Source organism: Penicillium digitatum, chromosome 3 (genome assembly GCF_016767815.1).
Source record: "Penicillium digitatum chromosome 3, complete sequence".
Taxonomy (NCBI): Eukaryota; Fungi; Ascomycota; class Eurotiomycetes; order Eurotiales; family Aspergillaceae; genus Penicillium; species Penicillium digitatum.
The window spans coordinates 2,991,709-3,015,495 of record NC_089386.1 but is presented as its reverse complement, the minus strand read 5'-3'; the positions used below and the strand labels follow the sequence as shown (position 1 = coordinate 3,015,495).

At 46.6% G+C, this 23,787-nt stretch overlaps 8 protein-coding genes across 8 annotated transcripts; 3 read left to right on the top strand and 5 right to left on the bottom strand.

Annotated features, from left to right (window-relative positions):
- Window positions 1-1,825: 1,825 nt before the first annotated feature.
- On the bottom strand, window positions 1,826-2,972 carry Pdw03_8617 (kinase domain containing protein; the record flags this gene model as incomplete). Its single annotated transcript, XM_066102018.1, has 4 exons — window positions 1,826-1,866; window positions 1,950-2,216; window positions 2,277-2,778; window positions 2,835-2,972. The coding sequence occupies 4 exons, from the start codon at window positions 2,970-2,972 to the stop codon at window positions 1,826-1,828; spliced, it is 948 nt and encodes a 315-aa protein (XP_065957101.1).
- Window positions 2,973-4,373: 1,401 nt separating this feature from the next.
- Pdw03_8616 (Aminoglycoside phosphotransferase) lies at window positions 4,374-5,296 on the top strand (the record flags this gene model as incomplete). Its single annotated transcript, XM_066102017.1, has 2 exons — window positions 4,374-4,404; window positions 4,494-5,296. 2 exons carry the CDS (start codon window positions 4,374-4,376, stop codon window positions 5,294-5,296), a joined length of 834 nt encoding a protein of 277 aa, XP_065957100.1.
- Window positions 5,297-6,022: 726 nt separating this feature from the next.
- Window positions 6,023-6,574, bottom strand: Pdw03_8615 (S-adenosyl-L-methionine-dependent methyltransferase; the record flags this gene model as incomplete). Its single annotated transcript, XM_066102016.1, has 3 exons — window positions 6,023-6,389; window positions 6,447-6,511; window positions 6,551-6,574. 3 exons carry the CDS (start codon window positions 6,572-6,574, stop codon window positions 6,023-6,025), a joined length of 456 nt encoding a protein of 151 aa, XP_065957099.1.
- Window positions 6,575-9,544: 2,970 nt separating this feature from the next.
- Pdw03_8614 (uncharacterized protein) lies at window positions 9,545-11,178 on the bottom strand (the record flags this gene model as incomplete). Its single annotated transcript, XM_066102015.1, has 4 exons — window positions 9,545-9,946; window positions 10,000-10,482; window positions 10,542-11,029; window positions 11,106-11,178. 4 exons carry the CDS (start codon window positions 11,176-11,178, stop codon window positions 9,545-9,547), a joined length of 1,446 nt encoding a protein of 481 aa, XP_065957098.1.
- Window positions 11,179-14,175: 2,997 nt separating this feature from the next.
- Window positions 14,176-14,731, top strand: Pdw03_8613 (uncharacterized protein; the record flags this gene model as incomplete). Its single annotated transcript, XM_066102014.1, has 2 exons — window positions 14,176-14,202; window positions 14,249-14,731. 2 exons carry the CDS (start codon window positions 14,176-14,178, stop codon window positions 14,729-14,731), a joined length of 510 nt encoding a protein of 169 aa, XP_065957097.1.
- Window positions 14,732-15,447: 716 nt separating this feature from the next.
- On the top strand, window positions 15,448-16,085 carry Pdw03_8612 (uncharacterized protein; the record flags this gene model as incomplete). Its single annotated transcript, XM_014682337.2, has 6 exons — window positions 15,448-15,564; window positions 15,618-15,639; window positions 15,706-15,765; window positions 15,836-15,921; window positions 15,976-16,004; window positions 16,061-16,085. The coding sequence occupies 6 exons, from the start codon at window positions 15,448-15,450 to the stop codon at window positions 16,083-16,085; spliced, it is 339 nt and encodes a 112-aa protein (XP_014537823.2).
- Window positions 16,086-16,292: 207 nt separating this feature from the next.
- Pdw03_8611 (uncharacterized protein) lies at window positions 16,293-17,044 on the bottom strand (the record flags this gene model as incomplete). The annotated part of the gene is made up of 3 exons (XM_066102013.1): window positions 16,293-16,543; window positions 16,594-16,715; window positions 16,764-17,044. The coding sequence occupies 3 exons, from the start codon at window positions 17,042-17,044 to the stop codon at window positions 16,293-16,295; spliced, it is 654 nt and encodes a 217-aa protein (XP_065957096.1).
- A 2,547-nt stretch (window positions 17,045-19,591) lies between these two features.
- Window positions 19,592-20,500, bottom strand: Pdw03_8610 (Protein kinase-like domain; the record flags this gene model as incomplete). The annotated part of the gene is made up of 1 exon (XM_014680333.1): window positions 19,592-20,500. The coding sequence occupies one exon, from the start codon at window positions 20,498-20,500 to the stop codon at window positions 19,592-19,594; it is 909 nt and encodes a 302-aa protein (XP_014535819.1).
- Between the last annotated feature and the right edge of the window lie 3,287 nt (window positions 20,501-23,787).

The window sequence follows — 23,787 nt, the reverse complement described above, 5'->3', positions numbered from 1 at the left end:
TGAACTTGCCGTTGGCGATAGTTGTAGGCAGTGATATGTTTACCACCGGAGAGGGTTCCATTTGAATTCTATCCGCTAGCATCGGTCAGGTGGCTGTAAACACTTTTTGTTACCTAGGATATGATTTAATATAAGGTGCATAATGTCTCTCCGGCTCAACTGACAACGACAATGACATTTATTAGAATTGATTTGTGTTGATAGATGGATCCTGTGGTAAAGCAACTCAAGCTGTCATGTCTTCAACGCCTATGACTTCCGACTTGACCAAGCAAGTACCCATTGAATTTGGTTTTCATTCAGCAAACATCACTTAAACGAGGGCCATAAAACCATACTATTATCATTGTAAGGGTTTATATGAGCTCAGATTGGAGATAGGAAGTGACAGAAAGGCGAAGATCGAGCCCCATTTGAGGTCAATTATCACCTGCTCTCATGTTCGGTACATATTTGCCAGAGACGTTCAGATAGCACTTGTATGTACCATAAGGACGTGTAAATAATCTTCTAAAATGAGCTGATATCCAGGGTCATGATTTCTATATAGATACGACTGCTTGTAATGCCATGTGCCTGTGCTATTGCTATCAATGTGTCCTCTTGGGTAGACTCTAGACAATTGGTCTTGAGAGCCACACTAATAATCACCTATTGCTACTAGAGCATTCTGCAAAAATACCATCTTGGAAATTATGATTGTAGCCCCTTCACTGTGATTCACAAGTTTAATTCCGCTGGTCTTGCCTTAAATAGATTGCATGTCAGAAAAGAGAATGACTATATGCACACCCCTTGGCGCCATTCTTTACTATCTGCACACCTTTAGTCCTTTTAAGGTATGGCCTTTCTTGGCCAACCATTTGTCATCATTTGTGTAATTTAACATGGTATCCGCATAGTAAATGACACCCTCATCACCTGACTCTTGGCCACATGTACAGTCACTACGCAAAAGTTTTAACACCCCTTTGGCCCCACCCAAATACCGCCCTCCATTATAGTATACACCGCTCTATATCACGCGCTAGTGAAGCTCGCCCATGGCGCGTATATCTCGCGTTTTTCTACCTCTCTCTGCTCTCTATACCACTATAATATTCCTATTTTATAGGCTGCCAGTAATGCCTGCTCGATCTGAGCCTACCCCTGCTCTTAGAGAGAGGATATGTGTCCGGGTGCGGGCTGGCAGGACGGTATGATAGGAGATGACTGGTAGGAACAGGTCATAACAGATCAGATTCCCATTGACAGGTACAGGCAGGGGCATGCTATTATACAAGACGTAGCTCCAAGAGCTACAACAGGATCTAGAACTGAAGTTCAGAAAAACAGGTCAGAGATCACGTGCCATGATCTTCCTCTTACTAAGCATCACGGTTCGCACCGTGACACGAGACATCGTACAAGGTCTTTTTTTGCGCCTACTGGCAGGGCCTGCGCGGAAGTGGTTCGTGCATGCAAGCAGAGGAAGCAGAGTGGCGTGTCATGTGTGATGACTGCAGCTACCCTTCCTCGTTTGAACGTATGTGACGTGATTTAGCGCCCCGCTCTTTCCCCCGGCGGAAAACCCAAGGGAATAATTTGCTGGCATATCGTTGGCGTCTTACCAGGCAGTAATACCCCGCTTTTAAACGCCCATCCAGACGGCAGGCGCTTTAGTATAAATAACGGCTACCTCAATAGAATATCTGCGCAGACATCAGCGCCATCCTTTACCGCCCTGCTATCTAGCGACGAAATAGTGCAATCAAAGTTTGTACCCCATCAAAAAGGAGCAAAACACAGCTTCTAGGATGTGTGAATATCTTATCTCCACCAAGCATTATCGCGGCTGTCCAGCATCATGCGACACGACGACCAGAACTTTCAATCGATGTCTTAGAGCAAGACAAACCGGCATCGACTGTCCCGATCCTAAGGAGACCCCACTTGGTCAATCAACATACCCCGAGCAATGTCCAAACCATCGAGATGAGGGATATAGTCGGCGTTGAGCTTGCTGCGAATTATGTCTCGCATGAAAGCCTGCACATGTTCGGCTGAATCGACTTGGGACAACCAACACTGCTTGATGATCTGTCCGTATGGAATAGCGGAAACATTAGGGAACTCCTTTCTCTTAAAGCGTTCTTCCACTTGATCGCTAGGGATCTCCTCGTAGGGACTAGTTCCTTGAAAAACCTCGTAAAGAGTCGACCCGAGCGCAAACAGATCTGTAGCCACGGTAGGTGGGTCTCTCCAATGTCGTGGGAGATAGAATCGAGTTCCCTCACCAGAGGCCGGTTTAGACCCGTCTAGCGAAGAGCCAGAGAAGTCAATGATTTTGATATTGAGAGTCGCGTCCAATAGGAAATTTCGCGGTTTGATGTCGCAGTGGATTATGCCGTTACTATGTAGGAGAGAGACGGCTTGCGCAATTTGGTATGCCCATTTCAACTTCAGGCTCATCGGTATCAAATCTTGGGCTTGAAGATAGGTTTTGAGGTCACCGTTTTTCATATACTCAAGAATAAGGCCATCCCTGGAGTGATCCAATATCCGTACCAGCCTTTCGTGCGGGCCAACGCGATGATAGATACTGGCTTCTTTGGCAATATCCAGGATGTGGTTTTCCATTTCAGCGTCAGGAAATGGCGATTTGAGGACGGTACCATCACCAAGGAGTTCCACAATCCCAGTTAGCCCACCAGAGATAAATTGTCCTTGAGCATCTCTGCTGATGGTTTCGACCTTTCCGTGTCTAAATTCATTTGCTTCGTTATCGTATTGAGGTCCCTATTTAAGTTGGCCAGGAAGCTCTTGCGATAGAAAGGGACGGGCTTGACTTATACCGCTTCAATATCGTGACAAGTGGGCCAGTGGATCAGACGTGACAAAGGAGAAATCAACGCAATCTCTATCCAGTCCTTGAGACTATAACATACTGATAGGAATCGTCGTAGTGTCTGCGACAAGAGTATAAAAGCCATTTGAAACGCGGCGGTTGTCGGTGATGTTGTAGTGGCGAAGACCTCGTCGCAATTCTCGCGCAAAAGAGTAGTTTATCACGTGATTTAATGTCAGGTTATGTGTCCCGAAGAGTTTGCAAAATTTGTACTTATTGTTGGCCTCAGGCATTAGCCAGGGTGCCTGAAGATACTACGGCTCAAGGCGTTACATTCACTTAGTCATGTGGCCTAGCTAGCACTACCCGATAGAAACCATGCGATCCTTACAGAATCTCATCTGTTCTGTTCGAATTCAGGCTCTCTGCGAGCTCTAACTCACCAACGAACCACAAGATCTTAGGAAAATTGTTGGAAGGTCACGTGACCACCACTGTTTGCTCCCAGTACTTAGTCTCAGTCATAGCATGTAGATAGTTTCTCTCTATCTCAACGCATCCAGAGATCTCCAGTTTCATCTACAGCTTCATTTGTAGACTGAACATCATCTCTCTCAGGCTATGAGCGCCGTTGCTTTCGAAGCTATTGTGTAATGCAACCTTCGAAACCCTGATTTAACCACTTTTTTGGTGTACTGGGTAGTTGATGGGTGGTTGGGCGCTTGGCACGGTTACCATACAAAATGCATTTTACGGTGTCCCACATTTCAATGCGGCCAGGTCAATGATTGATCTACGCTAAGGCCTTGACAGTGGGTCCAGGAAAGAGCCTCCCATAGCCCCACTAGTCCTCCACCCTCAATTTTTGCGAGTCATAGATGTTGTTAATACTCGGATCATTAAGAAAAAAAATTCAACTGTATTGGGACTATATGCACCGGTTCTGAAAGGACTGTCCTTTTAGTTGTGAGTTCAACTGAGGGTCAGCGAGACAAAGAAAATGGTGGGCGGTGAACCAGCAATTTTATTAGAGGGTTCAAAACAGAGGGCGCAAAAAGGGTGAAAGGAGGTTTAAACACCGTCCTTCAGGTAGAGAATACGACCCAATGCATGTATATTTCGTGAACTCATGTGTAGCTATGTGTAGCCCAGAATATGGTCGCCTCGTTGGGGCAAGCCTGTCTGTACTACTGTGAGCCCGGATGATCACTAGTTTAGCAGCAAGTGAAGGATGGTGGTGTTTAATAGTTTTCATTGGCTTGTTTGTCTCCACTAATTTCGAGAGCCATGACAACGGGAGTTCCGTCAGCACGTTTCAGTCTGTAAAACGATTGGCTCTGAGTGGCAAGTCAAAGCCCTCCCGGCTAGTTGGCAATTCCGGTGGTCGTGAGCTCTTGTAGGCAGCACGCTACGGGTAATGCCAACGGATAAGATGGTTGGTTCGGAAAAACCTCTACCCGGGGTTTCTTTATAATCCTGTATAGCCCTTGAAAGAGGTTGTCCCTGTGCAATAAACCCCACATTCATTGCCATCTATCTCACTGACATGGGATTATCTATACGCCCAAACAGCCCATGTATATTTTCCATGGTCTGTTGAATACCATTTACTGACATCTCTACGGTAAGCCACAAAGTCGTGACCCTGATGGATTTTTTCCACTAGATGGAAAGGACCTTAACTCTGTCACAGATGAGGCTCTGGCAACCCTTCTCACATCTTCTCCTATCCTTCACCAGCTAGGTGGTACCACAGTTGTGCGGCTTTCGAAGACCTTGATCATGAAGGGTGGCGGGAGTGTCATGGCCAGTGAAGCGGAAATCCTCCGTCTCATTGCTTTCAGAACCACCATTCGAGCCCCAAGAGTCTATCGCTCATTTCAGGTCAAAGATGATACAAAATATTTTGGTACATCTGGGTATATTGTGATGGATTTTATCCCAGGTCAACCACTGGATGAGAGCTGGAACAGCCTATCCCGTGACACTCAAGGGAAAATCGCTGCGCAGGTTGCTGAAATAATCCAAGAGATGCAGTCTATTGAGCTTTTACAGCCTGGACCCATTGGTGGAGGACCAAGTCGGGGTCGGTTCTTCACAGATTATAGTGCTGGGCCTTTTATGGACACTGCTGAAATGGAAGCTTGGTTTAACCACAAGCTAGATATCTGCAAAAGCGTCCATCAAGCCCCAAAAGACATTCCGCCATTCCATTTTACCAAGTTTGTGCTTACACACAACGACATAAGTCCTCGAAACCTGATCCTAGATCAACATGAAAAAGTGTGGTTGATTGACTGGGCTTATTCTGGTGCATATCCTCCTGTCTTTGAAAGCGCGGCATTGTCAATCCAGCCATTTTTCACTTATTTCAATGAAGCGGTGTTGTCCCTTATTCCACGTTACCCTGAGGAGGAAATGCAACTTGATACTATTGCATATGCATTAACCACCGCTGCATTGGCCTAAGGAAGGCTTCAATGGAAACAGACTACACACGTCACGGTGAACCTTATTACAATTAGCCCGTTAAAGGAAATTGGACTGGAAATTCAGCTGGACAACAATGACATTAAAAATTTGCTCAATGCTAAAATCCTCTTACTAGCTCGCATCAACTTGCTCATGCTCTTCGCACGCTCTATACCTCCTTGTATCCAAAGGGGAGGAAAAAAAATAGTTAGATCACTCGTAGGAGGAAATAACCCTCAACGTGCATGAAGAATAGTCTCTATCTCGCTTATCTAGTCCATCGATGCTAAGTGCTTTACTACCATGCCTAATTTTCACGGTAAGGAGTTCAATAATTCAGCGGTACGTAATGACAGTTTGTTGTGGGTGGTGAAGCCTGACGTAAATTCAAGAGAAAGGAGGCCGCGAAATAATGGTGGGCACAAAAATGAGTCAAAAGGACCATGCATAGTGATGAAAAGTGTGCAAGATAGCAAGGAAAGATCTGGTGGCCCGAAAGACAACAAAGAAGTAAGGAAAGTGGGAAAGAGAAAAGGTGAGGCTCATTGGTAGTAAGCCCCCTGATCAAGGGGAAGTGGTGACTGATCTGGCCACAGCTTGAGAATTCCTGCTTTTGCCGCCGCAACCTGGGATGCGTTACCGACAAATCGAAGTTGGTATAAAAGATTAATCTGATTAGTAGTCCAGAATCTGCACCCAACTCCATTTGCATCGAATTCGTATTTATGACGCCCATCCATATCGAGTAATTTCCCCCCAAACTTGCCCCACTGATAGTCCAGGGGCAACATCGAGAACAAATTGGGCCTGGGCATCGGTAGATATTTCGTAAGGTAATTCTGAGATGATGAGGTTGGCCTTGGAGCCTCCCCGAAGGACCGAGCTCGGAACAGTGTGGCTTGGCTGACAATCAATTCGTACCGAGCTTGTGGAGGATGACGAAAGATAGAGGCACCAGTGATTAGTACCCCCTGCCTTCCGATGTGGAACGGCGAGGATGCGCTTCACTGGCATAGCCAACATTTGAGCCTGTCGACTGGCAGGCACATAGTGAACAGGCTGAAAACCAGACATAGATAACGAGGCAAGACTAAAGAGAGAAGTGAGAAAGGCCAAACTAACAATGAAACAACAATACAGAACTAACAGAATTTGAGAGAAATTGTACACTCTGTACAAATTAGATCTTGCGGGCGAAAGAACACAGATAGGCTATGAAGGAAGTTGAGGAAAACGCGTCCTTTAAAAAACCATGGATCTGAAATGGAGGCCCATGTTAATTGTTTGAATAAAAATTAGCATAAGTCGTTTCATGAGGCGCCCATTGCCTTACCCGTCGACTAGGCGTCCGAAGATTGATGCTCCTCAGTCCGGCGGTTAGCCAGGTCCCACTAGATTGTTAATCACATTTATTTTGGCTAAAAATCTTGTATTTCTGCGAAATCGGGAGTTTCAGCCAATGAGAAATGTAAAATGCACAACACTTTCCATTATATAGTGTCAAACCTCAAATACGGCCTACCTAGGCCATAAACAGGAACCTTGGTTTTTGTTATGGTCTAGTGGAAATTACGCTGTATTTCGTTCAACATATAGTATTGGCGCTTGGGCATGACACCGAGGCGGGTGGATTGGGGATGGGCACAGCATTTGATTTACACCAATGGATTTGCTGCTGTAGGCGCTGAACAAAGCGCCTCAACGAAATGCGATACTATAGGGTTAATGCTTTATTTTTGAGGTTGTCCACTAAGTCGACCCTTTTGTTACGGACATGCTAATCACCAATCACATGTGGGGACTACTACCACCAATGGGCCATCGAGAGCCAACCAACCTATCTGGCATCCAGATCACGTGCAGCACCCAATACGCCCCCAGGTTTTCAGGAAAAGAGAAACCACGATCATGCTCAGTGAGCAAGAGCACGATCCGCCCTGATCAAATCTACCGGCAGGGGATCTCTGGTACGTATGTCTCTTGCAATGTAACGTATCATCTCGCTGCTAATATCTAGGAAACCGTCTCTCGTCTGGTCTCCATAAGAACAATGGGACGAAGGAACATATTTCGCGATGGTCGCCAAGTGTCGCAGTATCTTGTTCTGTGGTATTCCTGGGGAACGGAGGACAACATCCCGGAGATTTAGTTGAAGTTGAGCACGAATTCTCTTTCTATTCCTCTGCTTACGGCTACTTTCGGGATTTGTTACATAATCCACAGTGCAATGGAAACATCCAGTCACTGCTGCGATGACCTTCGTACGGGGAGGGCTTCGAGCAAATTCACACGGCACTATTGACCTGACGCTCAAGGTCGCACAATTATGAAAGCGCATATATATTTACACTAGACTGTTAGTTAAGTCTGTTGGACACAGACTACGTCATCACTGGTGACTCGACGAGGCGCTCTACCAAGATCATGCAAAGACGCTGTTGCGTCTTTCCCAGAAATCGTTGCTAAACGTGAGAGATTGTGTTACCAGCAAAGGATTGCATCTCTACTTACCTCGTTCCAAAACGCACAAAGCCAAAACATGGGCCAAGCCTCAGTATTTGTAATTCTCGCCGATTATGCTGAGGGTGAAGCGCTGAGGGCGATCGCCAGAAATGAAATTCAATGATACCCCGCAATAACAAAAGCTTCAACAGAGAGCAAAACACACTAAAAATAAGCCCAGCTTACTTGCACGTATGTAGGTAAGGCTAAAGAGTGCTCCTCTTGCAATATACATCAGCTTGCGTATGTTGATTGATCTATATTAAGCTTAGATTGAAAATATAGTGGCCGGTTGACAAGCTCACTCGAAACGGATTGTGTATGTCTGATCTACGTAGTGCGACAAGGCGTATGGATTGCGTCGGAGCCAAGTGGTCAAATGAATGAACTCAGCCCTACCAAATCAACGCCGCTGAATCATCCCAACTGGTGTGATCATCTCAATCACGGGAACACGGTCCGGCTTCCTTGAAAAGAAACACATCAGATTCAATCATCACCGGCCACCTTTACCCCCCTGGTCTTTCTGCTGGCCAATCGACGCAGACTGTGTTTGCGTCAGGAAATCCAAATACTCACTCATCTGGCAACAATCTCTATGACAGCTTTGGAGGATTCCAAGTATTCCCTGGTGTACCGAACAGAAGTTTTGATGGTTTTCCCACAGCAGCGATTGCTAAAAACTACAGACCTGTCGGAGATGTTCGTTCTCCCCCATTAGCCATGCGTTCGAGACTTGGATTGAGTGATGCTCTTCCTCCACGCGTACTTTACTGGCATACTCCATGATATAGCAATCTCACAGGCACTGATAGAGTTCCACAACATGTATAGTCTGGGAAGCCCGAGCTGGATCTGCGTGCAGCAACTGCTTAATCTCGTTGGTCAGCAAGTTGGCCTCGGTGACCGAGAATGTCTAGATTTGTATTAGATCTGTCTGAACCGGAAGCTCGCAGAGGTAACCTTGATCTTTTCCAACTCCACATGTACCCCAGGACTCATTCTCTACCTGATTTCGCCTGGCCTAGGAGATCCAGGCTCATCTAGACCTGCAGAGCCACGTCTTCTTTTCACAGACCGTCTTGACTCGGGCTGAGTCACGGGGGTGCCTATGGTAGGGAGAGGCATTATGAATCGTAAGGAATGCAAGTTTGAAGAAGGCACTCTGACTTCCGTCTCTTTATAGTCGAGGATGGCGGGCCCTGGCTTCCTTGTCTCAACAGTAATAGGTGACCAGATCTACGCAGGAAAGGGTGCTGTGGATCAACCCAGCAAAACCACTCTAAAGTAGACCGTCTCAATTTTGCAGGATGGTCCATGTTTGTCTCACCTGAGTAAACCCCCGCTCGTATGTACAGCGACTATTTCATAGTTGATTCACTTACTGTTGGATGCCTCAGGCATCACATGTAGGATAGACCAACTAGATAGTCTTCCTTCCACTCTCACCTTCTCTCTCTCCCCGTCCATCCAAATTGAATACTGTTTTACCTGCATGCATACTATCATTGTATTTGCATCAAAAGCTACAAAGTAGTGAAGTTCGCAATAGTGTAAGCATGCCCATTTTTCGAAAATTTCCGCCAATGTGATACCGCCTCCGTGTCCAACAAACTAATCATCACCCCACACAGAAACATTGAGCCCTCAAAAGCCATTTCCGTACTTGCAATTTTAAACCTCGAGGGGAATGTAGACATTTATTCTCCCCGACAGTGCTTGCTAGGGTCGTGGGGCTGTACTTCATCTGGTTGTTCCTTGAGGGCTGTTGCTCTGAAAATATATCCCAAACACCGTAACAGAAGGGGCTCGGATATGCTCTTTCTTCTTCCGCTTCGATGGCTTTTTATCATCAATAGGCCGCATGAGTTTGAGAGATGGAGCTTTGTTGCCCGCCGATGTAGAGCTTTCGACCGAGTAGGACGAACACATCTTAATGAGTGTTTCAGCAAGTGACAAGTCCCCTTGCGCTGCTTGCTTCCCCGCTTGAAAGACTGAATATAACGCAGGAGTCGAGCCATTGAGCTCTTGCTGTATGTTGACAAGGCTATCAACTTGTTGCACAGTCTTTTTTAAAGAGCCGCTCAATTTCATGCCGTCGCGAACAGCTCTCATAGAAAAGAAATTACGAAGACAACAGAGCTCCTACAGTAATTTGTTAGAGTGATGATTTCAGAAGCCAATTTTTACCGACTTACTTGGGAAAGTTGAAGCAGTTCTGAGGCACTTATGACTCCAGCGTCTGAACATTCCTTCACTGAGCAACATAAACGGTTGCTGATATCATTCAGGTTCTGTAAGGCTTGACGTTCTCCTTTGAATGAATTAATATTGAGCTTCCGATAGGACGCATGAACCGTTTCAGACAAAGACCTCGCAAGGGCTACAGGCCCTAGAGATCGAAACTCGTCGAAAAATTCTGTATTGGTGTCGAACGGTTCATTCCAATTTCTGAGGGCATTGTCACAGAAGCTGGCAAAACGAGACTTCAGCAACTTCAATTGTTGCAGGATGACTTCAGTGGACTCATGCTTTTGGAATAGCCCTTTCAGGGGCTCGGTGATGAAGAAGCGAAGCGGCAAATCCAAATCTGCATCTTTTAATTGCCCTGCAACAACACATTCATATGCGTTCTGGATCACAGCGCATATGAAAGGATCAGCATCCAAGATGTCCAGCTCCTACCATGCATTAGTCTCTTTTTGGGTACCGGGGAATGAGGTATCTTTGGAGAGCATACTTCTTTAATTTTGACCAAGTGCTGAGTATGGCGGCGTCGCTTAATGAAGTAGTAGTAGATTCTTGCATTGAGCCATTGGTACGTCAAACGGAAATCCAAAATCTCTGGCACAGTGATCCCCAGCGCTTGCTGTGTCAAAGCATCGAAAGCGAGAAACTTGATTTTTTTCAAGCTTTGCCCTTCCAAGCTGCTCGCCACTGAGGTGTACAAGCCCTTTTTAATAATTGCTGGATCAAATGTCCACCTCTCACAGAGAGGTTGTAGGTATTTTTGTGCGTGGGAGGTCTTTCTCAAGAAACTCAACATGCAAAGTCGATCGAAAGAAACACTATCATGTCCCACGAACAACCCTGTGGCTTCATGTTTCCTCCATATACAATTCGGAGGCTGTGTGCCCCAAACCGCATCGCATCCGTCATCCTGTGCACCGGTAGCTGAGGGGTCGACTTGTGTTGAAGTGCTCCAAAAGGAAGCCGAATGGGTAAGCTCTAAGTGGATTCATGATTAGCTGCAATGTTTGGATGTTTCGTGGAACACATTGGTGGATTCAATGGTCAAGCGTACCTTGACGATTTTCAGTTTCATACTGAGGCTTCACATCGACAATTGAGCCCACATGCTCCGGATTGACAGCCATCCTGATGAAGATAGGACTGGAAACCTTGTCGTCAGAAATATTATATACTAACTTGCAGCTGACTTGGGCGCGCCAACAAGTGCATCGCTTGCATCAACCCTTGCACGTGCATGATCGACAAAGTACTAGGTTCGTCATCTGCGACTCCACTAAAAAGCCAATTCTTTGGCGGATGAATCCCGGTCGGACCATGCGGAGCATCGCTGGAGAGGTCTTTTTGATTACGGCTGGGAGTTCGTGTCATGTAGATATCGGTCTAGAATCTTATGTACTTGTATTTGCTTTTCCATACCGGTCTTGATCGGCACCCCTTGTTTTAATACATGATCTTTCCAAACACCATGTCACAAAAGTAGGTGGGGCAGTCAGCCCCAACCAATGAACGCGCTTCTTGTAGTGTTGAGGATCGGTCGTCAAACCTCAAATGCGGCCTCCCTAGGCCATAAACAGGAACCTTGGTTTTTGTTATGGTCTAGTGGAAAAGTACGCTGTCTTTCGTTCAACATCGGTTCCCGCCAATTTGGCATTGTAGTACCAAAATGCCATTGCTACAGTGATTCGCTTCATTTGGTTGGTTAAATCGGACATCCCTAGCACGGTACAGCACGAGGTTCGTTCCTTTCTACCCAATAAGAAAATTCGAGGAATCAGTGCTATTTTAACGGCGCAGGACATCAAGCAGTCTCACTGGCGACATGGAAATACACGGCCGCCGGCTTCTACAACCCTTTTGCTTGGCTGTCCGAACTATTTTTTGTTTAACATTCTTTCTTTCGACCCAAGAACAAAATAAGCAAACTCGATGTTGTGCGCTTTCCGTGAGAGGAAGCTCTTTGCTATGAAACAGGCCTCGCTCTTCATTAGTTTATGTTGTAAGCGCTTTGGATGCCTTTATAGTATAATTTTAGTAAAGTTGAACCCGTTCAGATATTGAGCTGCAAAGTTTAATTTTTCTTTCGTGATAGATATAAATATCCATCCAAATCGTAGAAAAGAATATGCCCGAGGCCATAGCCCATACCTTTTGTGTACTCCAGTCTTCCATGATACCAGCCTGGTGGACTATGTTAGACACTGCTTTCTCCACGCCTAATGGTATCCCAACTGACTTTTTTGTCTTAGGACTTCGTCGATTTCAAAGCACCGATGGAAATCGGGGACCCCATGACCATCATAATCAATATCCAAAGTAGTAAAATCGATGCTCCGTCCCATGAGCTCCCCATAAATTTCAACGAAAGGTGCCACTTTCTTCGAGAGAAGGCCTTGATGATATTCATCTTTCTCTTTACCACAATGCTCCAGCACGTTGGCGGAGGTGGCGAATCCGCTCCAGCAGCAAGGACAAACATAGTGAATTCCGGCAATACCGATGATGTTCCTCAATATATCAGTTTTTGCTGCAAGTTCGTCACTCATCATCTTCAGAATAAAGTCGCGTCCAAGACAGGAGCCGTATGGTCGACGATTTGGTTGACTGAAATCTAGCCCTAGCCCTTCGACGGTGATCTCTTTCCGTCCACAGGCGATAGCCAGAGGCTCTCGAAACTCACGGAAGCCCCCTCCAGTGTTCACGGATCCAATTTCCCTATGTATCTTGCGCCTCATTCTCTCCCGCTCGTTCATATCCCTCTTCTCCTCTCCCTTCTTTCGACAGTGTCCGAAAGCAGCATCGGCTCGAGAATATGAAATGAGACATAATGGGCAAATAAACTTCTTCTTCGCCGTTTCAAGTATTTCCCTCATTAAATTATGCACAATCTGAAGATGAGACATCAGAGGCTGGAAAGACAGGATTTCAAGATCCTTTCCGCAGATTGCTTTGAATATAGAAAATTTCAAGTGAACCTTCACAGGAAGGCATCATTATTTTAGAGGCTGACGCACCTCTTATACACAAATATCTGTCGGCTTAGCTCCATTCGCTGAGCCTGCCATGTCTAGTCGGTAAGTAGACGAGGGCCTCTTTTTATTGGCAAAGGCCGCCTCGCCAATGAATCTTCCCAAAGGGAAAGCATTGGTCGATACCTAGAAGAGCTGTGACTATTCAGGGTAGCACTCCTGCACGATCTTTGACGAGGGTTCTGGTCCCATACTCTTGAGAGAGCTCTGCCTCAACCGAATTTGGCCCTTGATTTGATCGCCGACCCAACACAGATACAAGTTTACAATTGCTCTTATACTCTCCAAAAGTGAGATTCAAGTATTTGCGTTGCCAAAATCTTCGAACTCAGTTGCATGAAAAGACTATCTAGGATCCGGGGCTGTCAAAAGCGTCGTCTTCAGGAAACACTTAGCTAAACACTTCGAAGGCCGGGTCCTGCAGGCCCCATCCTACAGGAGCGTCCTTCCAATGCCCGTTCTGGCCATCTCTCCCCACGAGGTTTTGTAATGCTCAAACCGCAATCTCTAAACAGTGCACTTTGTGTCTGCCAATTTTTCCTTTGTCCTGATTTGCTGTTTGAAGAAGGTCAGAGCCAAATTTTGGTGCCAAGGATTATATGTCCATCATGGCGATCCTTGCGCACTTGTGATTCAGAGATCTTACATCTATCAAGTCCCAGCTGATCAGCTCAGCACCACATGACTAGCTACGGGTGTCCAATCATAGCTAGGCTCATAGATCGGGCGAATTAAATTAAGATCAGGCGGCGAGCCCTGCAGCATGATCGTGCTCATCTCATCTCATCTCATCTCATCTCATCTCATCTCATCTCATCTCATCTCATCTCATCTCTGCAACGACCTTGTTACTACTGGCGCTATTGCAGAGCTAACAGGGGTGTCTGGTCTTCTCGTGGGCAATTTGGGACTTCTCAATCCAATCTAATGATTGAACTCCAACTAATTGGATGCAAGCTATAAATAGTATTTCAAATAGTTCAAGATTCCAGGCTTACTACAGGTGATGTACAAATGCGCAGAAGTCCCCATTGCGTCTACTCTCAATTACTGCCATCTCTAACGCTTCTTTCTCTACACTAAATTATGCCTACCATGACGGTGGAAAAATCTTCTCCTCAGGTAAGGCTTCCAATCATTTTCCACGACTAGGTGCTAACATCTTAAGAACACCCCGCTAACTTTCGCGGCTCAAACTGCATTGAAAGCCTTCTATGCAGTTTATTTAAGCGAAATGGGGCTAGCAAACGAAACAGTGTCGCCTGAATCCAATTCTCGGATTTTTCATCTAATCGCCATTTGCCAAGACCTCAAAGAAAATAACCCTGACGAGAAAACACTCCAAGCTTTGGCCGACAACCAGGCACTTAAAGACCATACGAAAGCAATTGTTTTACATTTACAGACAGAGCTCAAGAAATGCTGTCACTTCTCACTTGGCACTTTGACCCGCTGGGCGCATCAATCACCAGTGGGCTTCTTCAGTTTTTATCTCGTCCGTTTGAGCAACTGCACACGCTTTGCAAGATTGCATACCCCAGGACACAGCTCTTGTGCCTTACAACAAATTGAGCAGGAACTCAGTCGTTTCCTGAGAGGCGTGCTACTTCTTGTCCTCAATGGTCTTGAAAGTTTATACTTAGAGGTTTAACATCATTGTGGTATGTTTTGGGCAACGATCACTATTTTAAAATAAGTGGCACTTCAGGATCAATCGTTCGGATATGGGCGTTGAGAAAAGCTAAAATTCGATTGGTTGTTCTGTACAATCGCCCAATGTAACAAGCGTTATCTTACATGGTCTTTCCCTCCAGAATACATTTGCTTCAGGTGTCTCATGTTCTCAAGCGCCTCATCATACGTATAATCCGCTCCCTTACCCAAAGTGAAGACCTTCTCCCGCGCTCCTGACATGAATGACCATACATTGGGGACGAACTACAAGTGATTTTGCATCCCTAGGTAGACTTTCTTTCCTTGATGTACACAAAGGAATGAAATTTGTGTTACCAACGAGAAAGGGAATACTTCGTAATAAGAAATGGCAATGAATGAAAAGAGAAAAGAATGGCTGTATCACACGCTTGGATAAGCCCCAGAATCTTCCCCTGTTCTAGTAAGACGATTGCTGTATGTTTTACTCTTGGTCGCAATAGCTTGCGAGAGAAGTAGAGGATGTCAAGAGGTCGAAACGAGTCCTGTACTCTTTTTTACATTCTGAGACTCTGGTTTCTAAAATGCACAGCCTAGTAGTACTCACCAAGAGCCCAAAGGCGGGTTCTTAAAGACGAAAACCGCGCGGGTAAGTCCTAACAAGCGAAAGCCCGACCCAATCCCGCGTTTGGCGAGCTCTAGGTGTCCAGTGTCATGGCCGCGGACTTACAATCTCCCGAGAGTCACATGATGTTAGACATCTTACTTCTTTCCGTCGGGCATGAAACGATACGCTCATTCTGGTCTTTTCCTTTGCGGTCGGGAATCCAGGTATGGCTTTTTGTTGGGGCTTTGAGCAATGCGTTTTGGCTGATATCTTGAAGATACCTTTATTCGACAGGATCGGTAAATCAACATCCATATCTGTCGTTGCGACTACTTACACCCCGCTTTGGTGTCTGCCAAATACAGATCCGATAGTCCCAAGAACGAACCTCGGCAGTGTTCGAATCACTACACATACCATAGCAGGTTAGTATTTGGGAGAAAGAATGCTGGTTATGACCCATGGCCTCTGTAAAGAGGCGAAGCCTATTCGCAGAAATTTTTAAAGCTGAAGTTTCTCTACATAGCGGCAGATCGCTCCTACGCGAATCCATCACCAACCGGTCAGAGCTGTGGTACATTGTATGGGATCCAATTTCAAGATCGATCAAAGGGCTCCAAAATTGAGTGATAAAGAAATGGCAGATGAAATGGATCCGGAGCCAGTAAGTTACTCTCACCCAGCATACTTGTTTAAATACTAATAGCAGCCATGATAAAGACAACATACGATGAATGGAAGTTAGCAGATGGGTTTTTTCCGGGAAAGGCTGAGAATAAAAAGATCACTTTCAAATCAAGCAGCGAGGACTCAAAATCAAACAGGGAGGACTCAGTTGGATTTGTAAGGATCGATGGCGGAGAGGAAGGATATACCATCAAAGACAAAGAACGCACATTTTCTATCCCTCCCGGTGCAAGCTTTGAGGTATTGGGCGGCTGTTGGATCAAATTCACTCGAGCTTGAGCTTGGTCAATTTGAACTTTTTAATTGACTGTATCAATGTTTTTCGTTCCACTCTGATGGTGCAAGAACCATCTTGGTCTTGATTCGTTGGTATAAGAATGGTCAAACAACCGGTCTTACTGCCCCCCTGAGCTTTTTCTTGATCCCACTGTTTGCTGTTATAAGTCCCTTGTTCAATTGCGTGGAATAATGATCCGAGGTCGTCGCGAGCGACCAGTCCGTATGCATATTGAATTTCTGCGAAGGACGAATTAGTAAGACCAATGGTTATTTAGCGTGGTACTTACGTCTGCGTTCTACTTCAGGAAACATGACTTGCATAAACCTGAGATACAGTGTGCTTCCAGCGTAGCCTTGTTCCGCTGCTGCCGATTCAAAAAGCTCCTTTTCTTTGAGGCTCAGCGAGAATCTGAAATCTTCGTAATTATCAAGGCCAACCAGGTAATTGATCACTGACTGGAACTCAGAACTGAAGCAGATACTGGGTGGAATAGTTAAAAACACCGCAAGAAATAAATGACTGCTGGCTTCCTGGATCTCCCTATACTTGTCACGCGCACGGTTTTGTCGCCATCTTGTCTGTTTTGGAACGGAGTCACCAGTAGGTTCAAGCCAAATGAGATTGAGGCGATTTCCTTTGATGGTATTCCGATCCTCCGTATACAGACCCCTCGATTGGAGCTGAGTGACTTTAGCGAATATCTTGTGAATGAACGCGTCGTATGCAGTAGAGGCCATGATCCTAGACCAAAAGCCTGTGTCTGATAAGATGAGGCAAAATGCGATGCGATGCCAAGCGATGAGATGAGGCGAGATGAGACGAGACGAGTTGAGATGAGTTGAGATGAGTTGAGATGAGTTGAGATGAGTTGAGATGAGATGAAATGAGATAATATTGAGAACGCTGCGCAGAAGCTTTTAAATTTAAAAGCGACTGAGGATTATTAATTGTTTCTTTTGTGACTAAGTAAGTTAAGTAACCTGAACTTAGGTGGCGTCCTTTCGCAACACGATATCTACGACCAAAGCTCCTGGGATACATCTTGATAATACGTCATCATTGGCTACCAAAAAGTCTAGCCTCCAAGTCCATAGGCTGTGCACATTGGGACCGGCGCTACTACGTGCATGGGCTGTCCTCGGCGGCAGGAGAATGCGGCATCTGACCCCAAATCATGCTAGCAATAAGTTCGCTCTTGGTCCTTTTCAAACACGATTTTCAGAGCTAATCCCCTCCTAAATGATTTTGGGAGACTTTAATTGACACTTTCATTGGCTACAAACTGGACTAGCGCCAGGGCTTGCATTAGCTGCATGGGGCATCGGCCTTGCTTGTGATTAGTCCCTGATGATGATTGTCAATGTATGCACATTGGAGTCTCACTTTGCGTCGAGTATACGATAGATGTTTCCATTGATCAAATGTCAGAGACCCATCTTCTAGACATTATCAGAGGGGACCGTGCATTAGATTGAAAATATTTAAACCAGCAAAATCCGGTTGTGAATGACTGCTAGAACATAGGCCCAACATCTCTCCTGACTGCGAACTTGAAACGATTCTGACATCCCCAATTGAAGAGAAAAAGAACACAGTACAACGCCCAACGTTCAAACCATTGATTCGCGCATTCGAGCCCCTACGATTTTGAATCATCAGTTATCATGGCAATCACCGACAAACAGAGTGTCCCAGTTGACATGAAGAATTGTCCTTCCTGTGGGTACAACAACCAGACATACGCTACCACCTGCAGCGCGATCATCAGCGACGGCAAGGGCGGAACCAAAACTTGTGGCACCGTACTCTCAGGATACCAACCTGTTTGAAACATCCCCATCTTTGGATCAACAAACACGGTATGTTTCCCTAAACTTCCTAGGATCTCAGTAGTTAATTTAGTCATGAACAGGCAGTGTTGGAAATTCTCCTGTGACACGTCATTGGTAGAGCCAAATTATGAGAGGAAATGGTTCAACATCGAAGGGAAATAGTATGTCTGTCCTGATCGCATCGGGACTCTTGGGACAGTTTCAGTCAGTGGACTCGGTCGCCATGGGTAAGGAGCAGGGGAGGAGGATTCAAAACCGAAACCAACCCAAGACACTGCGAATGTTGGAGAAACAGGGAACACATCATCACAGTGGCCGGGCGCCAGGTCCGCCGAGGTCACCTCACACCAACGCACATGGAGAACAACGTACGCTGCCGACGAAGACGAAGAGGCATGGCGCCATGACCCGAACCTATTCGTGTTCGACCTGCCGGAGTGATGCAGCAAGTAGACCTGGCAATCCTGGTGATACAGGGACTCGGTGACTCGGGGAGCTGGATGAAGAAGTGGAGGTAGAGAAGTGAAGAAGTGGAAGGTGCATTGCAGAGAAAGAAGGGGACACTCTGCGCCCGCGGGGACTACGGGAAACCATCTACACCGGGCAGACGGATTGACTTTCTTTACATTAACTATTTCTTTTGTCTTGTTTGCATTACGCCGGCCGGTTTGTGGCCTTACTTTTCAGGTGGCAGGACCTCGAGAAAGCGAGTCCTGCTCACAGGGTTGATCTGCATACTGGGAATGCGCCACCATTTATCGTCGGGAGCGGGCTCTGGGACGCAACCCCCGCATAGCAGCATGTATGTAAAGCGAGCTAAATCGGGTCAATGAATTCATCATCATCATCATCATAGTATGTCTGTCGTGTGAATGATTTTATCGATAAGATATTCAACATATCTTCGACGTTTATATATGCGTTTTTTTTCAATTCAATTCGAATTGGACGTTTTATCACATTGCTGTAGATTTCGATCTTGATAAGCCAACCAAAGTAGACCAAACTAGTATACTCTAGTAGGCTCTAGATACATGCACATATCTTTTTCTTTTATAACGGCAGGCCGGGGGGGGGTTGGTTACTTTTTGAATGATCACTATGGAACTAGTTAATTTGCAACACCAGATGATCCAACTTAATATGGGGAGGACAATTCTTCGTGAAACAAAAGCCACGCAGACGATTTGAGGCCAAGAATCATGATTGATACCGCTTACTATATAGAAACTTTCAGACGATCAAATGACTAGTCATATACCGAGACACATGGCCAGCCATTCCATAGAGTATGTCCACAGTGAAAAAAATAATACAAACAGCGAAGTCAAGAAGGGTGGAGTGCTTCTATTGGGTGGAAATTATCAAATCGGACAGTTAAAAGTCAAGAGATTTAAGGGAACATTGAAATGAAATGAACGTGGATTGCACGCTAACCGCTGTAACAGAACCTCAGTACCACCATGAAACGTATTGCGACGAGTAGTCTTCGAACCCATGAGCCTCAAGCAATTTTTGAACACCCGACCTCCATTCCACTGGGGTGTCCGTAACTGAATCCGGAAGATCCAGTCCGCCGCTTACTCGAAATTTCGTTCGAATCCATCCTCTTGGAAAAAAGCCAGCGACCTCCCAATCAATGATACCGACAGCGCCAGTCTCCGGGATGTCTTCTACTATGATGTTTCCAGGGGCGAGATCAGCATGGTAGAATACAAATTTAGAGCAGTCCATGCCCATCGATTCACACCCTTGTTGGAGGTTTTGGGGGGAAAAGTCTTCCTTCGCTCCATGTTTGACAAGAAACGGCTCAAATACGTTTTCCCCATCCACACCACAAAGCATATCGCCTTCCCGACTCTCGAGAAACTTGCAGATGCTCACCACGGCGCTCATGTAGTGATGTCGCCATTTTTCATTCAGAGTGGGCCACGCATTTTCAAGAGTTCGGCCTCGAACTCTGCTCAAAAATAGGTAGGACCGGCCATTCTGTTCTGCTTGGTGTAGAACCTTGGGGATCTCGAAACCAGGCCGCTCCCCATGGACGAACGCCAATGTTGCCGCTTCCGATGTTGTACCAAGCACGCGAAGTTTGACCTTGCAAAAAGCGCTGTTTCCTACAGACCAGACTGCAGAGCTGTCGCCGACATCGTAGATTAATCGGAATGGAAGATTCTCCGACAGCGGTACAGTTCGAGGCGGAGGAACGGATGCGTTGGTGAGAGTAAAGCTGACATCGTCGTCTAGGTCGTACCAGGTGGAGGTATGAGAATAGCCATTTGACCGACAGAGTTGTAGCGGACCGACAAGCCAGGTATTTGCATCCACCTGCTTGATTGACTCTCTGACAGGATCATTCATGATCTTGGTTGAGGTGGTTTTAAGCGTTATTGATCTTGGATTCAACAAAGTGTGGGTGTGACTGGTGGACGGAGCAACTTATAATCAGCATTGTTGATTTGTGATGTTGAAGAAAATAAAAAGACGGAGAAGTTGTGGCGATTATACACGTTCAAAGGGGTGGAAAATAACACTGCACTGCTGCAGCAAGAATGATCCAATCATAATTTGGTTGGCGCGGCCCAAAAGTGATCCCAGGAAGAGCACCAATTTGCTGGAGACTTGGGGCAATCATGAATTAATACGGTGAGTTCCATAACGGGGCGGAGATGTGATTGACAAGGTCCTTGAGCGATAGGGCTCAAGCCGTCCCACTGTATTTCAGCAGAGTTACATATGTAATGCCTCAATTTATCTAACGTCAATAATGCAATTGCTTAGGTCTATGAAATCTTCTCCGATTTGCCTAACAGTGGTCTGTTCAACTGCCAGGTCAAACTGGCCATTGCCCAGAGGAATCAATCAATCAATCAATCAATCAAAGTTCAATTAACCTGTTGCAGTCTAACTAGTTGCGTATGACTATGCAGGCGCTTCTCCAACCGAAGCAAGAACTCGAGACCCAACGCCGAGCGGGATCGCTCCCAGAGTATACAGATGATGCCGAAGTGAGGAGTGCAGAATCAGCCCATTCCCGTAACCCGTTCAACCCATACCCGCAAAACCATGCCCAAACCCATACAAAAGAAATCATTTGGTGAACGCCGTGGAGTGCACCCTCTACTTCAATCTCTCACTCCCTTCTCACCTCCATGCCTCGCTTCTCTCTGCTTCCTCCCCTGCCTCAGTTTCGGTTGATGGTGACGTTCTTGGTGGCCAATTCTTTGGCATATTTCGCATCCATAGCTGAGTTTCTCGCGTCTCAGCTTCATTCTCGTCATTGTCTAATACCCATCGTCTTCCACACCTAGATCCATTGCCGTGAGGCCTACCGGTTCGTCGTCGTCCTCGATTCTAGCGTGTCGGAATTGCTGGAGAAGACCTGTTTGGTGCATAAAGTTGACCACGTAGCGGGTGGCCTGCGGGTTCGAAACTATCTTGTCGTAATCCATCTCGTTGATCCCAATATCCCGCAATTGCTTCCATAGCTTTGTACGCGGAATGGTATACCGGGGACACTGCATCAGGATATGTTTTGGCGTCTGCGAGCCCTCGTCGCATAGACACCGGTCTGTCTCAGCGGCCTTGATTTTGAACAAGAAATGTCGGAGCCCGATCCGCATTGTACGCATCTGAATCAGAATGGCACATTGCGGCTTCGACAGCCCTTCGTATAGTCGGAGTGTCTTCTTGTTCGGCGCTTGCACTAAGCGCTTTGTCGGCGCGGAAGTTGTCTCCCGCTCCCACTGCCGCTCCCACCGCTCCCTAACTCGTTGGCGTACTGCTCTCTTGGCTGCTGCGGCGAGGCGGATTGTCGGTTTTCCCGGATCGCCGCTCCCGGTCGTAGTTCCTATCCCTGCGCCAAGAAGCGCTGCACCTTTTGCTTCAGTGTCGGCATATTCATTGCCGCTCACCCCAACGTGTGCGGGGATCCACCTGATAGTGACTATCGTTGGTTCTTGTTGGACTTGGTTCCGCGATCGGATAGCCCGTAGGTGGTCGTAGATGCGGGTGAGAATGTATTGGCTGGATGGTCGCTTTGGGTTTTGTACCGCTTGGATAGCGGCTTGGCTATCAGAGAAGATGATCACTTCTCGTGCCTGTTCCTTTTTTGCTTTGGCGAGAGCCATCTCGATTCCGCTAATCTCGGCAGCGTATACTGTGGATTGGGAGTCAGTCCCAAGGTATCGTCTCTGCGAACTGACACCTTGTTGGAGACTGACCATTGATGCGCCAATGTGTCCTGCGAATCCACTTCCGTCTGTAAAGAGCATTGAAGCTCGATCCTGTTGGTCACAGAGGGTATCCTCGTATAGTGCGTTGTGAGTTTTGAGTGCGGCTTCTTGGTTCTCAATGAAGCATGGGATTGGTGTCTCCCACGGTGCCAGCACAAAAGCTTGCTTTTCCTCCCATTTTTCTCCCAGAAGTAGTCGAAAAGGCTTCTTTTGTGCAATAGCCTCGGTCGGCGCCCATCCACCGAGTCTCCTTTGCGTGGGTTTCCTTGTTTCTTTGGCGGTTTGTGGGCACGCCCACTGCGGGCCGGTGAGGATCCGGATAGCGGTTTCCTCAACGGTTTGTTGTAGTCGTAATTTAATCGGAAGGAGATATAGTTCAGTATCAAGCGCCGCTCCGGCCGTCCCACGGAAGGCTCCGCTGATCAGGATTGCTGCGCGTTTTTGTATCTTGATCAGTTCGTTGGTGAGCTTATCAAGATCCCCTCTTGGCATTGACCTAGCAGCCGGACAGTACCACGCAGATAGACCCCATAGCATCTGTGGAATAATGACTGCCTGGTATACTCTCCGCATTGCGACTAGTGATGATCCCCAAGTGGAACCTGAGATCCCACGGAGCGCCTCTAGGCTGCTGGCTCCCTTCGCAAGTATCTTCCTCCGGTGTGTTGAGAAATCGAGGTATTTATCGAGCCATACACCCAGGTACTTAGCAGTACTAGTCGGTGCTAGTGTCGTTGTTGGTTCGCCAGGTATTGTCACCGGCATTCCGTCGTGACCCGACGGGTCATCTGGCACTTCCCAAATGTCTGTGTCTCGAGGAGGAGTGGTTTCAGCTCGAGTTAATCGCATCTGTTTGTCGTTCTGTCGCATCGGGTCGGGTCTGTTCGTGCCTGTATCGCATCGCATCATGGTTTTTGGGTTCGTGAAGTGTATCAGTTCGAATTTATCAGGTGCGTTTTGCGGCATGTTTCTTGGCCCATAAACTCGCCCTTTGTAGTGCTTTCTCTAGTACCTTGATGTTTTCTTCGTAGCTGTTTGAAACCGCTAGAATACATACATCGTCGACCCACCCGTATGCCTCGCTCTCTCCGTAGTGCAAACCACGCAGTGTACAGGCGCGTACCAATGGCGCGTTGAAGAGTAGGAACAGGATTGGTGAGATTGGTGAGCCCTGTGGTATACCGGTTGGTGTAGGAAATGCTTCACTGAGGTAGCCGTTTGGTAGCTTGATCCGGGTAGTCCTACCAGTGAGAAATGACTGTACCCAGGCAGCAAGCGCACCGAGTCCCATTTGTCGCATATTGTAGAGAAGTCTCTCATGCGACACCATATCGTACGCACCGGCGACATCTAGGAGCAGCATACTTGCTATCTTACCTTCTCCCCATGCTTGGTGTACTCTCCCAAGAATCA